Raw genomic sequence first — 17,871 nt, 5'->3', positions numbered from 1 at the left:
TTAATCCCGCCTTCTGATGGGAACACCTCCGCAGTCGCGATAAAATGCGTAAACTCGCAATCTGCAGGACGCCGTCGCATGGAGCTCTGATTTATCGGCCGCGGCGACGCCGGGCTCGAGCAACCGCGCGCGGAATTCTCCTGCACGGAAAATGGCTGGGAAACGAATCCACGTGTTTCACGAACACGTTCTCGGTGCATGAATCGCGAAGAGGAGACGGGAGTACTTATTTCTCGCTCGCGATTTGCATCGCGATCATTATAGGATATCTTGACTCACTTCGACTGATAAAATAATTTGAGGAGTTTATGGACTCTTTGATGAAGTGACAGGTTTTCATAATGATAAAAAAAGGTTTTTGATATTATTTTTGGTCTTTGATAATTGAATTTGGTAAATTAAATTTTGAAGACGATGACAGCGAAGAAGAAGACGATGGAGATTTGTATAATAATTATATGCTTCTGGTTTCTGTTCAAACATAATTAACTTTATATTTTTCATCTTGTTTTGTTCATTTTTGAAGAACTGAATGTAATACTTAATTTAAATCGTTTTAAATTCAATTTGAAGACTGAGTAAAGGCATTTGTATGCTAATCAAAATTATAATTTCTCAATCGTATTACGTTTCCTATGATATACCAATGTATACGAAATAATTGCTGCTCCATAAGTCAGCTATGAGATTTTCATTCAATCGAACAAAATACCGCAATTCTATGGAATCTTTTAGATATTGGCTCGGTCGTCCGAGAGTTAATATATCTTACTCGATGAATATAAAGTCAATTATCCCCGGGAGCAAACCAAAGGCACTTGGTCACGCCACTCCACATCCAGTTTCTCCACAAAGGGCGGAATAAGTCGGTAAATTCATTCGCCGACCGGATTATTGCTTCAAGCCGAAGTGAATCGAACCTCGGTAGCTCTTAGATGCGGGGCAGTGCGAGCCGAACGCAGGGAGTAAAACTGAAAGTTTTGGAAGTTCCAGGTCAAACAAAAATTTGCCAGCCATTAGCCGTCCAGGGTGCAAGCAACCCCTATTGGTCTCCGATAAGCTGCCGCCCGATTGGTCGCGGCAAATCTCTCGGAACTTGCTGTGCTCTGTCTCCAGTCTTTGCTTGAACTTCGAGGGGAGCGCAACCAGTGCTAAGTTCTGTTATTAAGGAGGATAACTCGGAGCGATTGCCGGCAGCCAGAAGAACGATCACAGCGATCAGCAGCCTCGAAGATCGCCGACCACGCCAACGTGAGTACAGTCATTTTCGATACAGCTTCATCGAGCTTGAACGGTCGTTTAAACAATTTCATTCGCGTCTCGCCTGATAATAATTTTCCCGTAGATCCCTTGGCCCGCGATTTATTCGGTTCCACCAATCGGAGCCGGTGTTTCATCGTGGCCGCTACGTTTATGCGATATTTACGGCGGTATTTATGAGGATATTCGCGTGGGAGCCCGCTCGTAAAAATCATCTCCGCGTCGGGCCACCGTGACGGTCGCGTTTAATTCCGGCGGAACGGTAATTCTTTCGGGAACCGGTTACGCGATCGGGCCCATAAACATGCGTAAATTCGCAATTTGGAAAACCGTGCGGCGAATCGCCGAAACTCTGATTTATCTGCGCGATCGATGGCCGGCCGGCGTGCCGAGCGCCGGCAAAATGTTGCCGGCCCGATGTAACAAACGGCGCTTCCCCGAGCATTTCATCATACCGGGAATCGAGGTATACAAATTTTGGGGTTGTAAACCGGGCGTGATTCGCGGTACACGTGTGCTTTTTACGGCCTTCCCGCCACGGCCTGTGATTTCGTTTCGGAACTTTGATTCCGAGCGGAAGAAGAAGCGCGGATTTCCGCTGATCACGATGCATGGAAAATATCGGCGGCAGCTTCCAGGTAATTTTCATGATATAAGTGATTAAAGTTAAGCCGGTCCAATATGTACCCGGACGACGGTGGTCCGAGAACTCCGGATTTAGGGTACATATTGACGGAGCAGAACATTCTAACTTATATCTACGAAATTGGCAAGTTACCGCGTCATTCTACGCTCTCAGCGCCGCCGCGGAACCTCGTTTTACTTTCGGCGGTAATGAGAACGAGGGACTGACTACCTATCGTGTGTCGCGACGAACCGACAACAGCGAAGACGCGTTTAACGTCGACGGGGGAACGACGGCGGCACGACGGTCGCCTATAAACCGCGTAAATTCGCAATCTGCGGAACCGCGGTACGAGTCGGCGAAGTTCTGATTTACGGCTTGTCCTGACGGGGCCCGGAGCGGCCCGGGCAGGGCGGCCGGCGTACACGTGCGGATGTGCGGGCGGTGGGCGTCGCGACGCGACGCGTCGTTCGCCGAGAAAAATGCGACTCGCGCAATAACTCGCGAAGGAGAATGCACGATAATAGAGACTACTGGCTGCGAATTCCGCATGCAGCTCCGCTCTCTTCGCGGCACCGCTCTCTATTTCTCGCGAGGACACCGGCACACCGACACCCACGCGCCACTCCCCAGGACTCCACCCGCGCTCCTTCTTTCGCGGCCGCAAACGGCGTCCACGGCGAGCCGAGCTGCTCTGAGCCAGACAAATAGCTCCGCCGTGAAATACCGCCGCCTCCTTAAAACTTTAAAGTGTTTCGAGTAATCCTAAGACGCGACTTTAGATCATGGGCCATCCCCTGTTTCGCCTTTCCTTTCCATTCGCCCCACCCCCCCCCCCCTTCCCATGCTGGCAACCCGCCGTCGCGGCTCGCTCCCCCCGGATCGAATATAAATCGTATTTAGTTGTTTCGCCGCGGGACTGGATTTTTCATTATGCTCGCCGCGGAACCGAGAATTCTCCTCGGCCCGGCATCGCGGCCGGATAACCGGTGCAGCTGCCGCGAAACTTTCCGCGAAGATTGCCACGCCGCGAAGCTTTATTTTCGTGAATTACGAGCTCCGAGATTTGTGGAAACCGAGCCGTCCGACCAACGATTGATTATTCTACTCGCGGCGCGGTTTTACTGCGGTTTAATACGTATTTTGCTGGGCTCATCTCACCGCGTAGTCGATGTCTTCGGTGTAGCAATGCTTCGAGTACAAGGGTCAGGGATTCAAGTGGTACAAGTCAGTGATTAGCGAGGCATGGAAAAATTTAGAGATTTTATTTTGGAAGTCTGACTTGTGAGAACATCTGTGGTAAGGCACTGTTTCATGTAGTGTTGGCTTGCGAATAAAGCCACTTTGAATACCTGAGAAATTTTTCGCTTCGGAGAGAATAATTTGTAAATAGCACGAGTCACTGATAAGTGAAACTCGTCGCATTACGTTTTATTTGGTTGCAATTATAATTGTTAGAATTATAGGACAAAAGCTTTGTATTTTATACTCTAATATTGTACAATAATGTCGCTTTACTCGCATTTATTGTCTGTGAACTCATTACCTCGCTGACAGTACTTTTTAAGTGGTACGAGTCAGCGATAAATGCGTCTGGTCCCATTTCGACGTTACACACGCTTGAAAACCAATTTGTTGGAACTGCAGTAGCAAAAACATTGCGTTCTACACAACGTGATTGTAAAATAACACCGGTTTGTCGTGCTGAAACAGTCTAACGAAATCTGTACACAGGAAACATTGTAGAATGAAACCGGATTGGCGGGGAGTCCCGAAAGATTTTCAGGTGAATTTCGGCGCTGGCTCACCTGGCTCGACGAACAGCATGACAGTGTCGGCGCGTCCCTCGCTCGGTCTACAGGCGTATTTTCCGACGTCGTTCGGCGTCACCGACGCCAAAGTCAATTCGGAAACGGTGCGTGCCGCGCCTCGCTCCGTCTCGACGTTGATCCCGCCTCGTGCCGACTGTAAACAATGTTGAACGCCAAACTGCAGCACGGAAATCTCGCCGGTGAAAACGGAAGCCGGGTTGTTTACAATTAATACCGCCGTATTTGCGAACGGACGGATCCGGCGCGCGGCCGGTGTCCGGCGGCCCATTGTTGACCGCGCGAATATTACGATTGAAAAATATCGTCCGGCTCCCGGAAAATTACATAAATCCCACGGAGGCTGTTAACGGCCTCGTAATTTCGTCATAAATCCGGCTGCGACGCGTTGCCCGGAATCTCTGCGAATAAATAAACGTTCGACCGGCCGCCGGGGCCCGGTATCGCGACCTCGATCTTAACCCGCGCGTTTTTCATTTCGCCGCGGGAACAATTTGGCCGATAATTATTTCCGCTCGTTTTTAACGGAGGGCTCCGGCACGCGCCGAATCTGTTCCACAATTTATTTGTCCGCTTTAAATCCCCTTAACGCGAATGTCCGCAAAAAAACCGGCTAAAAATATCTGCTCGAATTCCCATAAAATACCGATCGTCAATTAATTCAGTAGTTACTACGCGATATTTACTAATCGAAATAAAATCCCGTGTCTTCTTTCTGTGTACGTTACATTTAAATTCGATGTTTCAATAAACAAATGCGGAAGAGAACGAACAAGAAGAAATAAAATGATAAAGAATCATCGCAGAGATTCCTGAACAGAAAGCTCGCTGGAGAAGCGTCGACGAAGAGAACCGGTTCCCCCCGTCGATTTCAATTCCGCTCAGCTCGGGGCCACGCGGAATATTCCCCGCACGTAAACAAAAATGTCACACGCGAGCGAAGAGGTCGATTCTCGGTGCTTCGAGACCTGTCGTCGCTATGATTTACGATCATGTTTCTTCGGTCTGTGTCGAGATTCCGTCTCGAGCACGCGAGAGTAACCGGCGACACGGCGAAGCGTCCGGGCGCGTCGCGTCGCGAAAAAATTTCATTAGCGTCTCGCGAAGCGACGCGAGAGCGTGGGATATATGCGTTACCTGGAATGTGAGGAGTTTGTTATCCCGGAGCCACTGAACGCTTCTGACGGGCCTGGTCTGATACGGGGACAATATGACGCACCTCAAGGTGATCGTCGAGCCCGCCAGCACCTTCTGCTCCCGGGGACCCATTATCGCCGCAACCGGCGCCGTGCTCTCGTAACCTGCAACCCACGCACGGACAAATATCATACGACGGGTCGGCATCGTCTGCCGGCGAGATTAGGCGCGGCTTATAGCGACGCTAAATGGTTTGTCACCGGCATCAGGCCGCGTCAAGCTCATTATACCGCGCCGCGTTCTCGTCCGTCGCTGCGATAGCTCGTCTACGAGGTCGCTACAACACGCTATCTTACTATGCTGACTACTGCCATAATCGAAAGGGTACGCGTCTGCTTGGAAGTCGAACGATTAGATACGACCACGTGGAATAGTAGTCCTCTTTCGCTACCGAGATCGAAATTCGTCGGATTTTTTCGTTCATCGTCGAGAAAATTAAGTTCGCTGTTCGGTCGACTCGAGTGTCTGACCTGCAGTGACTTATTCTACATGCAGCCGCTGCGACGTTTAATTCTTTTGTGTTTCTGGTATAATTGTATTCATTGGATTTCGTAGAAGTGGTCTGCCAGACATTTTTCTATACTTGCAAGCAGTAATATGATCTACTTTCTTAACTCTTTGTACTGTGATTTCATTTGCGCTTTTGTTAACTAACACTTCTTTATGCTGAATAATTTTAGAAATATATTATAAAATTACTGCGAAATGGAGATTAATTTTGTCTATGACAGGTGAACTTTCTGATTAAATATAGAAAATAATTTCAACATGCTATACTTATTAATTATATGCTGCAATCATTAATATGCTGCAATCATGACGTAACTAGAATTTGGCATTGTTGTAACTGGCCTAGAAAATTTCCGTTTCCCATAAAGATCTCTAATCCAGTGATGACAAAAGCCTACACTATGTTCACAGTGCAAGGGGTTAAGGGCATGCCCTCCTTCCCGTGCTATACTTGGAAGTGTGACTAACGATTCGCAAGACGTATTGTCCCGGCATTCCCGTTAATTAGAAAAATACTTGAACCACGGGACCGCGGGTTCGTTCAGGTGTTCGTCTACCGGCGGCCAGACAAATACGTAACGCGTGCGGGAGCGTTTCTAGCCAGTCGACACAAATAAACAAATTACAGTCGGCTGTTTGAAGTGACGTTAAGCGGCTCGTTGCGTCGAGGACCGAGAAAGTAATTACTCAGCGTGGAACGCGAGGGTGAGGGCGGTCGGGAGAGGGTTAAATCCATTTCACGTTTCTGCACGCCGGGAAAGAGAAAGAGAGAGAGAGTGAGAGAGAGACAGAGAGAGAGGGAGAGAGAGGCCGGTTCGTTACACGGTTATGGAGAAGACGACCGCGAGGTCAAGTTTCACGAATCGGCTCGGATCAGCGCCGTTGCGAGATTCCTTGGCTTCTCGATGACTTCATTAGACGATCAGCCTTCGTTCCTTGGTTCCCGCGATGAAAACACCCCTCGAGGCGAATTAATTACGCTCGCCAGTGGAAATATTGCCGGCCGGAAGTTCCGCGGAGCAGCGATCGACCGCGCCCGGTCGGAACGAACTTCGCCGCAACTTTTTAATTGACAGCATCAGAGCCGCGTCTGACGTATCGCGACCGCGCCGTAATTGACGGTGTTCGTTTTCCTTGGCTTTAATAATCCGTCGAGAGGATACCGGGGTGTTGTCCGACGGGACGACCAACGGGGAACGGAACAAATGGCGACGATTTGTATCCGAAGAATTCGCGGCTTTCGGAGACGGAGCGCCGACAAATCGGTCCGCGTTCACGTTGCGCGGTAATTTTAATTAATTCGCGCGTCGGCGAACGACCGGACACAAGGAACAGGCGATTGCCGTCGAAGCGGCGGAAAAGAAGGAGCCGGCGGTGGGACGGGCCGTCAAGTTTGTACATTTTAATTTAGAGGGTCGGGGCCAAGTACTCGTTTAATATGCGTGCCGCCGCGGAACGACGCGTTCTCCTTTCCGTCGCGAGAGCGGTTCCCGTTCGCTCCAGTTCCCCGCTGCGAAATCGAATTCGTACCCGCTGCCTTTCTTCTCCACCCTCTGGCGACCGACCAACCGCGCTCACCCACCCCTCGATCTTCCATTCCCCCGCGGCTTGATTTTATTTCTGAGGACTTCGATAATTCCCGTTCGACTGAATCCAGGATCCGCTTAAGCCGGGGCGAGCGCGCGGCGATTCTTGATGAGCGGCGAATCACGAGCAAATTCTACGGGATGTCCTTCACCTAACCGTGCTGCCACTCCTCATGATTTTCGTGCTGGGGGAAACCTCTAAGCATTCTCTGTCGACGAGCTCTTCAAGTGCGGCGAATTCGTCTAATTCCACTGATTAGGGATCGATTTAATTAATAATCGGAGCTACTCTAGAGAAAGTCGACATTATTCGAAAGAAAATTGAATTTATCCTAAGGTAAGTTCTATTAAATTTTTTGGAAAAGGAATAAATGTTTTATTGAAATGTTCCAACGAAAAATTTGTTAGCATTCGAACCAATTTGTCGTAAAAATACTGAACATATAGCTGAACTCTGCGACAGTATATTAAATCCGAAAATCTCTCTAATTATTAAAGCAAGTCCGACGCGAATTTCTATCATGTACTTCCTGAATATTTGTATAATTACCCCAACACGTATCCGCGACATGTAACATCATTTATACACACACGAAGGGAGTACAACCCGCGGCTGAGTAATTTAAAAAAAAAAGAAGGAGATATTCGAAATATTCAACTACAGCTCCGCGGCTGCCACTGCCCTGCAACGAAACGGCGAGCTTCGACACAGAATAATTACTCCAAGTCCAGAGGGAACCGAACCTAATTCTATCAGCCCGCTTAAGCCCGCCGCGTTTGTGAAATTTATTCGCGAAATTTCGTCCGCGAATATTCTTATACGTCCGCGGAACATCCCGTCGCATAATAGTAATTACCGTTTAATGGGAAGATAATGAAACCCGTAGTCGCGAGGCGGAGAAGAAAGTTTAATCTGACGTGGAAACATTTCGCAGCAGCGGGTTTTCGGGCGGCTCGCCGATATCGCGAGCCTCGAAGACGCCGTGGCAACGGGGTCACTCGAAGACCCGCGGTAGCGGGGGGCAAGGGGACGGCGAGAAGAGGGCTGGTAGGCCGAGGTATCCGAGAGGAAGGAGGATCCGGCGGGCGGAGCGGTCAAAGGGCCGGAACGAGGCGTCCCAAAGGGATCACAATTACGATTCGCTTACCGCGGACTCGGGGCCTCGAGTTTCGTCGCTGTGTTAAAACGCGACCTACTTTCGCGGAGAGGGGCGAAGAAGTAACCGAAACCGAGGAAGGGCCGAAGGAGGGTAGGGTCAGGGTGGTCGCTACACCGGAAATTGGAGTTTGAAGTGCGAACAAACAAGGAGCCAGCGCTCGGGACGAGCGCGCGGCCTAATAATTCATTGGACGAATTGCGGCCGGAAAACAATGGGTTTAGGGGCGCGGCGGAAAGCGTAAGGTACGCGATAATGTTGGGACGATTATACATTATTCAACGCCCGGGATCACGGCCGAGACTCGTTTAACGCGGCCGTTCTCCCCGGGAGGGGGGAGTCGCCGAGTCCTTTGGAGACGCACCGCGGCCAGGTGACGAGGAAAAAGACCCTGGAAGGAGGTTTTCCAGGACTACCGGGATTAAGGATAATCCTATTAGACTCGAATTAATCCCGCCCTCTCGCCCTCCGCCTGTTACCCCGGGAACTGCATTTCTCCGCGGCGGAATATACTGTTATACGCTATACCATTATTACTGCACGCGGCAGCCTGTTTCTTCGCCTCCGCCGCCGCCGCCGCTGCGCGCGCGCTTTGCTTTCTTTGCCCGCTCTACGCGACACTCCGCTTCGCCGTTGAATTTATTATTGGCGGACTCCCTCCGGCCCGATAATCCCCGGTAAACGCACTGCGACGCAAACAACCGAACACGCGAACGCGTGTAAATCTTTCAACGATCCGCCGAAGCTGTTGCGCCCGTCGCTTCGACCTCTTTCACACGGCAACGTAGGAAATAAATTGGTAAATGCACTTCGAACTGCGAATCCTCTTGCGAACAGCTCTGTCGGGATGCATCGGAAGAAATGCGTCTCAGAATTATAATTTTCGCTTATCAGAAATATCCATCGTTTTTAATCTCATCTCATTTTCGTATAAATGCATGAAAATACTCTTATTTTTAGGCCAAGTATTATTCGTCAGGAAATGTTGAATTTGAAATATTATCCACTTAGATTTTAAGCAAATAGGAACCATTTCATTTATCCCATAAATAACGCCAGGCATGGAAAGGGATCCTTTGATTTCAGGAACTCTTAGCTGTCGGCAATATTTTTTAATTACTTAAGAAAACCTTGAATAACGACCGTAGATTTTTGTCTAATCTGTTGAACAAACTCTCGTGGTGTGAATGTGTGATAATAAATTATCTGCAAGAGGCATGTACGAATTGCATAGACGTTCTCATAATGAACAATATAATATTCATTGTACAAATATCCTAGCATCGTAATGTAGAAAGAGCTGTTACGGAATAAGGGCTGAGAAGGTGCAAGAATAGGGCAGTCGCAGTAAAACTTCTAACAAACTTCCTCGCAGGAAAATGCACGGCGAGCAGAACGCGAACAAACGAGATCCGCGAATTCCCCGGAAAATTGCAAATGAAGAAAAAATAAAATGTCAGCAGCTTGATATAACATTTTGCCTAATGTTTCGGGAACCCATCAGGGGACCACTCTGTTTATAAGCACGCGGTACTAATGGAAGCCGATGTATTTCCTTGACAGAAAAGGGTCTTCGGTGACACCTTTATACACCGTCGGCCCGTTAAAAAATCATCCGACAGCCGGCTTTTTATTTCACCGGCGGATCCGGTCGACATCAATCACTTAAGGATAAGTGCGCTTCTTCGCTGGCTTTGACGGCCCGGGGATCCGTCGTCGATTCTTTTTGCGCCGTCCTGCTAGACGCTTCATAATTCTCTCCGAGTTCCATCATTTCATCCCGGAGACGCGAGATTTCTGGACCTTTTCTATATTGCCGGCCGAGCCGTGCCCGAGGATCCGCCCCTCTCCACGGGCTTTAAGTCGACGATAAAACCCGGCTCGAAACGCTTCGCAAAGGTCTTTCTTTGTCCACCTGACTAAATTGCCAACCAATTGGCTTTTTAATCAAACAAAAAGATCTCCGACGAATCGGAAAGGAAATCTCGATAAGAGAGAGGGAGAGATTCGCATCGCCGCCAGTCGAAAAGATAACTATCGAACGAGACGCGTACGTTCGATAATGTTACGGCGAATCCCTCGGGTCTCTTAATTCAGCGGGCCCGATGATCACACGGACAGCTTCGGACGCAATGCGGACTAATTATACGCTACCGAACGGAAATTTAAGTAACGCGGCAAGTATGCAAATCAGGTAATAAAGTTACCGAGCGATACATGCTGCGTTACGCGCGCAGCGTATCAGAGATATCTAATTTTCGAGGTTGTACAGTGTTTCAAGAAGGGCGTTCGATTGCTTGAACATTTATTTTAGAAAATGTATTCGACTATCGATATGTATGACTTTACAGAAGTGTCTTCTTTAAACATTTGAGAGATTTAAAAAAATTGTTGAAACTACTATTGAATCATAATCATATTATAATGCAGAATATAGAATATAAAATATGGGATATGAAATTTAGAATCTAGAATCTAGAATCTAGTATATAAAATATGGAATATAAAATCTAGAATATGGAATATAAAATCTAGAATATGGAATATAAAATATGGAATATGGATTATAAAATCTAGTAAAATATCTCTATATAGTAAAATGTAATGTTTTATAAAATATAGATCTTTCGTCAAGCGACTTTCGCTATTTTAAACATTTAGGACAGTTTTTACACCAACCTAATAAAATGCAGTTTATCGCATAAGATAGAAATACTATAAGCCAGAAGATTTATTTCAGATCTCCAGTGGCAGTGGCTTCGAGCGCAAAGGGTTAATAGTCTCTAACGTCCGAGAGGTAGTGGGGAAGTTACGAAAATGCGGTAAAATGCGAGCGCGTGATTATTGTTGTGACTAGTCTCAATTTGGAATCGTACAATTCAGAGCTGTTTAACATGCTTCGCGCGGTGGGCAATGGAACAGCCACGCGCCGAGGGCGAACCTACTGGCAACGTCTTGTCGCTGACGTCAGAGAAGAAAAACTCAAGTGTTTACGTTTTTCATGCTAGGGTTCGTTCTATTTCTCTTAATCCCGATATTATTTATGACAGGTCGCTGTCACTTTCCTCAGCCGAACAACGTATAATGGCAACACTGTCCTAAAACTGCTCAAAATCTGCCCAAGCTTTTACGGGCTAAATAGAATATAAATGAAGACACTCTGAAATATTCCATATCAGAGTTTATTAATTCTAACGATCAGAATTTGTTTAAGACAGGCATTTCTGTATTGGTATCTTGTTGAAAAGGATGTAGTAAAGCAAACGGGGCATATTTTGATTAAATCAACAGCTTTTGAAAAAAGATATACAGTTTTATATATTTAGGTAAACATCCGTCATTTCATATGCACCAACCTAATAAAATCTAGAATATGGAATATGAAATATAGAATATGGAATATAAAATCTAGAATATGAAATATAAAATCTAGAATATGAAATATAAAATCTAGAATATGGAATATGAAATATAGAATATGGAAAATTAAATCTAGAATCTAGAATCTTAGAATCTTAAAATCTAAAATCTAGAATCTTAGAATCTAGAATCTAGAATCTTAGAATCTAAAAATCAAGAATATTAGAATCTAGAATCTAAAATATGGAATATAAAATACAGAACATACAGAATACTGGAAACACAGTGCGTCGCTAACTAAGCAACGCAAAACCGTCGTCCGATTCCCGAATGAAAAATTAGCAGGATCGCGGTAAACAGCGGCTACGGAACTCGGCGGTCCCCTGTTACCGAAATAAACGAGCGCGCTCGCGAGCCCCGAAACTTGCTAGCAACGGAATAAGGTCGGAAACGCAGTTTAAGTGTCGTGGATCGGAACTAGAGTCGGATAATCCGCCGAAAAATTGTATTTCCACGGAAGTTTGTCGAGCGACGCAGGAAAACGAGCTGAAAATATTCTCGAAGTTTCTGCGACGCCGTGGGAAAAACATTATAGCGAGAGGCGAACATATTAGACTTTGAAATGCGACCAAAAATGGGTCGTTCTCGGTTTGCCGCGAGTTTCGTCGTTCGTCCGGTAATCGTAATCGAATTTTGCGACACTTAACTCCGAACATTGGATTTCCGCACGAAAGTCGGCCAGCTTTCGACGACCTCTTTTAACAAGAGCGCCCCGCATATTTTCGAAGCTTATTCGCTGTTCACGAAAACAATTCTTATATCACGCGGCATTTCTTTTAGATCAGGATTAATTGCAGAATTATTATGGCGTGGATGGTATTCTATAGTGTCATACTTCGAATATTTCCGGTTCTTTTTGAATTCTCTATAAAACAATATTTATATCCGGAGACGTTATTTTTAAATTCTGAAAAATTATTCAGTCTACAGGGTGACATTAGCAATTGCTTGGTAAATTATTCGCAGATGAAACAAGCGACAGTTGATAGGAATAATTAGACATATATTCAGCGATATTTGCTAGAGAAAAGATCGACAGAGTTATCGGAGTGCATAGAGCGTCTGTTGTTCCATAAATCGATAGTTATATTTAAAAGCAGTTCTTTTAGATCTTGATAAATTGTTTGCAAACGAAGCCAGCGACAATTAACGAGCATAATTAGGCGTACAGAGACTTGGCAAGAGAAAAACTCCGCGCACGTATCGAGATGCATAGAGCCTCTATTATTCTATAAATCAATATCTATATTTAGAAGCAGTACTTTTACATCCTGCTAAATTATTTGTAGACGAAGCGAGCGCCGATTAACGAGAATAATCACGCGTGTGGAGAGCTATATTCGTATATTCAGATACCAGATATTTCTGAATCGTGTCTTCGGTTCTCTAAAAAGTGATTACACCACGAGAGACTTATTTCGAGCCTCGGTAAATTATTCGCAGCAAGCGGCGATCAACGGGAATAGTTAGGTGCATATATATATAAGTTGATATTCGCCGTAGGAAAAATCAGCGGAAGTATCAGGCAGCATCGGATCACGGATTAAATCCCGTGAGTAGCCGGCGCGGTAGAACTTTCCGATGTAGTTTTGATTGCGCCGCTGAAGTGTGAGTATCCGCGCGCACTGTCAACAGCCGACGAGAAATTTGCAATAAAACGGCCGCGGCTCCCGCTCTCTGTTCGACGATCCGTTGCGCGCGGGATTGTTTGATTGAAAATATTTTTTAATCGTTCCCCGGGACTCCGCGGGCAAAATATCGTGTCACGGGGCTTGTTTACGTCTGCCGGTAAATTTCGCATCGTCGATCGCCGTTCGCGCAGGAAATTTTGATTTATACGCGGTTAATTCGCGCCGGATCCGCGAACACGCGGCGCGCGGCGCGCGTTCGATTTTATTTCGAGATCTCGGGCCTGTGGCCGCTTCTCTCTCTCTCTCTCTCTCTCTCTCTCTCTCTGTCGCTCTACAATCGTGGCATTAGGCGAATCGCGGGAACCGTCCGACAGAAATAGAGCTTCGGCACCGCGTGACGCTCACTTACTTATCCGTGTCTGCTGAGAATGCGGCTCGTCGTAGCCCTCCGGCTTGTCGGCATCTGAAAGCAAGACGGCGATGGCCGGTCATCAAAATGCGATTTGTCATACGCGCGGGGCCGGTGGGGGCCACCCGACGACAGATAAATAACCTTCGAAAATTGCACCGGGGAATCGGACCATTCGTTTCCTGCCCGCCGCGCGAGAACCCGCTGCATCCGGAATCTCCGACCATCTTTTCGGCGATTGCTCACCTTTTTTTCGCCCGCTCCGAATTATCCAACGAATCGTCGCAAGCTTCCGCGCGCCGCGCGACCGGGAATTAATTTTAGGTCATCCGGAATATTTCCACGACGCGTCGACCCCGTCGTGATTTATAACGAAAAATCAACCATGCAGGATTTTACCACGGCATGCGGGCGAATTCGCAAAAATATGCGATGCGAGTCGCTTAATTAATTAAGTGTCCGATACCGGCTTCAAGTATCCCCCCCCCCCCCCCCCCCCCCCCCCCCGATATTTTTCGCGCTCGGATATTTTCCGTACGCGGAAATGCACGCGGCCCGGTGGAATTCTGAATGGGAATTGATTAACCCGCGACAGTCTCCTAGCAACGCTGGAGCAGAAATTGGTAAACAATTACGGCGAAAAATCGGCGGGTAATATCGTTCGATTGTTCGCGGCGGCCGATGCCTGTCGAACGTTCTCCCGTGAAATCTCGGCGCGGCCGACGCCGGAAATACGCTTTCTGAGGCCGGAATTATGTTAAAAATATTGGACGTCGCCGTCTGAACTCGATATCCTCTTCTTAAGAATAATCGAAGCTTTAATACGAGCGAAGCTATCGTGATTGCAACTCTACAATTCTTTCGAAACTCTGATCAAAGATTAAATTGCTATAAATCTGACGCTATATTTATATGGAATAAAATATGATCTGAAATGCCATTGAAATCTAATTGTTAGAAAATTAACTACGGCGATATAGACGACTCGATTTTTTAAATTGCGATTATCCAGATTCTAAAATATATTTTGCTATTATGAACTAATATAAAACGGTAGCTTTTAGCGCACCGTAAATCCAAGCGTCGCGCTTAAGAAATTGAAATTCGGCCATGGAAACGTTGCTTGGCGGAATACTGTTCGCCCCGTGGGAAGCGGTCGCGGACTTGATTAAACGAAGAGGTGCGTTAAGGGCAATTCAATTTGATGGACGTATTCAAATAAAGTGGACGGTCCGCGGACGGTAATTACCTCGCACGGACAGCTGAACAGCATACATCATCTTGGGCTCGGTGTTCACCTGGCATTCGTACTTGCCGGAGTCGGTCTTCCTTGCGTTGTCGAGCCTGAGGGTCCACGCGTCGCTGCCCGGCGTGTGCTGAGGCCCGAATCTCGTGTCGGAGCTAAACGGCGTGTTCCCGGACGTGAGGATGTGTAGGTCCTTGCTCCTCATCCAGGACACCTGGAAAACCTCGTGGAAATTACCGGCCTAATGGAATTAACGGCTCGCCGCGGCGTTGTATTAAGCGGCCGGGTGGGGGACCGACAGAACGCGAGCAAATATTTTACAATTACTCGACGGTCCGAGGGTGAGCGCGGCCTATATCCCCCGAGCTTCTGGGAATTCTACTCTTACCGAAAGATTTTACCCGGCTCCGGATCGATCGGCCCTTAAGCTGGATCTACGAATCTCGGCGAAATTGAAATGTATCTGGCGGATTAGCACCGGCAACAATCTCGGCGAGCGCGCTTGTTCTTCCGGCGATCAGCCGACAGATCCCGCGATAAAAATTCCGACAATAGATTCGAGACGTCTCGAGTGTTTTGTCTCTTACGTAAATCGCCTGTGAATCTACTTCCCAGATGGTCTGTTCACAAATCGGCTGTCTATAAATTGACTGGCTATAGATTGATTGTCTATAAATTGACTGTCTATAAATTGACTGTTTATAAATTACCTGTCTATAAATCGTCTGTCATAATTTTCGTCATAATAATCGTAGTCACAATTTTCGTCATAATAATCGTAGTCATAATTTTCGTCATAATAATCGTTTGTCATCATTTTCGTCATAATAATCGTTCGTCATCATTCTCATCATCTATAATCATTCTCATCATCATAATATATAATTTTATCTGTTCATTTAAATCTATTAGCTTATTGCATTTTAATCTTCCGATACCTAATATTTACGCGACTCTATTAATTATCTATTAATTAAGACACTTCCTAAGTCTCTCATTTTATATCTCATCAAAACTGACCATTTCTACTCCCATTCGTAACATTCGCTTTTTATTATTTCATTTGAATAGTTCAAGGTTCGTCCGCTATCGTGCGCATCACTTTTGCTTGCAATATGAAACCGAGCGCTATAACTGAATACAATATATCGTGATCGTTTTTCAAACGTTCGACAATCTAAAACTCGAAAAATCATAGACGAGAAAATAGATTCGAATTTGAAACAAATGTTTCGATACCGATGAATATTTTCTTAGTTCGACGAGTGAACACGGTCTTTTTTATCTCCGTGCTCGTTAACAAACACTGTTCTCCGCCGCTGTAAATTAAATGTAAACTTGTTTAAGCTATCATGCGAGTCCGGGTAGGTTGACGGAAGCGGATTAAAAATATCCGGCAAACAAGATAGCGTCCAGTGAAATATGCGTGAAGTATCGTACAATAAATATCGACGATTTGTCGAAAATTGGAAAAGCAGAGGTATCCATTTCACGGCTAATTAATATATCCGGATATATTAACAATAAATCTGTCGCGACGGTCGAAACGACTGTTTTCATATTTTTTAGGTAAAAATCGTTGCGATTGTAGAGACAATTTCGTTGGAAAAAATTGTGTCAACTTCTATAATCGAGTGTATTATTAATAAAATTTGCGAATAGTTTATATAAATCCTGTCTCATTATTCTAAAGCATTACTCATTAATTTCAGCACTCATAACCTTAATATTAAACCTTATTTAACCTTAATATTATAGCTATTATAAAATCGCGTTCGTATAAATTTCCAGTCATAGTTATTGTAATATATGCGAGTATAAAAATACGTAGCCAATAACGTTTCACAAAACCGTTCGGAATCGTCGAGTGCGCGGAGACTTTCCGGAAGCGTAAGCGCCGAAGGATCGAGGTCAAGCGGAAGTACGGGATAGGAGTTCGGCAAACCATGTGGGAATATTTAATAAACAATTTCCATCGATCGGTGGCGCGCTCGACCCGCGGGGAGACATTATCATCTCGAACGGGTACCGGGAACGGATCGATCGGTCCATAAACGCAACTCGACGTCGGTGCCGCTCGCGTAAAGTCTTCGCCGCTAATGACTCGCGTTCGTCGTGCCTCGGGTTTGTCGTCGAGGACGACTACGGCGACGACGACATCGTCGTTCGGCCTCATCCGATATGTACGACTACAAACGCGTAGATCCCCGCCCCCTTAAAACTGAAGCCGGCCCGGAATGCACACTCGCGGCCCGTAAATCAGCGCTCTGTTACGACTTATTTCCTTCCCGGCCTCGCTACTTTACACCCATGTTACGAGCGGCGTAATACATAACGTAGTAACATGTTACGACGTCGTTAGCCCCGGCGGCCCCGGCATAAAAGATCGGCCTCCCGACTGTTAAAAGAAAGTTCGGATAGCGGAGGAGATAAAGGCGGCACAGAGGGGGGAGGTTTAATGGAGCACCGCGCGAAAAATCACCGTGCAAAAATCACGGGGGTTCGGGTCCGCGTTGGCCGCGCCGGGGAAAAAAAAAACTTTGCCGACCCTTTCCCAACGTTAATCCGGGGATTCGGTTTCGACTCTAAACGGAATCAAAGCGCGGCTGACATCTTTTTATGTCGGCCATTAATTCCAATTGAAAAGCCGCCGATGCGCGTGTAAATAAAATCACAAAATTCATTTCAATTCGAAACTCGAAATTTACATTTCCGCGGGCGACGTCGAATTTCGTTGGAACGCGATACGCGGCGCCTTTGCGCGAGTGAAATTTAAATCTTCAGTAATTAATAGACCGCGGATTTTGTGCATTCATATCAGGAATAATTGCATAACGTGGAAGACGAAACTGGTAACGTGTCAGATGACTAGAGCGATGTATGTTGTTTTTATGTAATTAAAACAGTTAAGAGAGATTGGTAAAATTTGACTCTCTAAAAATTATATTTAATCCGTATGAAATATATCTGTTAAATTCGTTATTTATGGCAGTCTGATAAT

At 46.3% G+C, this 17,871-nt stretch overlaps 1 protein-coding gene across 1 annotated transcript in view; it reads right to left on the bottom strand.

Annotated features, from left to right (window-relative positions):
• LOC144467676 (zwei Ig domain protein zig-8) overlaps positions 1–17,871 on the bottom strand; it is a 134,198-nt gene that overhangs the window by 10,166 nt on the left and 106,161 nt on the right. Inside the window, exons 3-6 of the mRNA XM_078176575.1 lie at positions 14,874–15,084; positions 13,625–13,678; positions 4,852–5,015; positions 3,694–3,850 (exon numbers count right to left, since the gene is read on the bottom strand). Of these exons, the coding sequence (XP_078032701.1) occupies positions 3,694–3,850; positions 4,852–5,015; positions 13,625–13,678; positions 14,874–15,084 (586 nt within the window). The remainder of the gene's footprint in view (positions 1–3,693; positions 3,851–4,851; positions 5,016–13,624; positions 13,679–14,873; positions 15,085–17,871) is intronic.

The sequence above is a fragment of the Augochlora pura genome, chromosome 3 (genome assembly GCF_028453695.1).
Source record: "Augochlora pura isolate Apur16 chromosome 3, APUR_v2.2.1, whole genome shotgun sequence".
Taxonomy (NCBI): domain Eukaryota; kingdom Metazoa; phylum Arthropoda; class Insecta; order Hymenoptera; family Halictidae; genus Augochlora; species Augochlora pura.
Note: the sequence above shows the minus strand (reverse complement) of the source record. Positions and strands in the feature narration are given on the sequence as shown.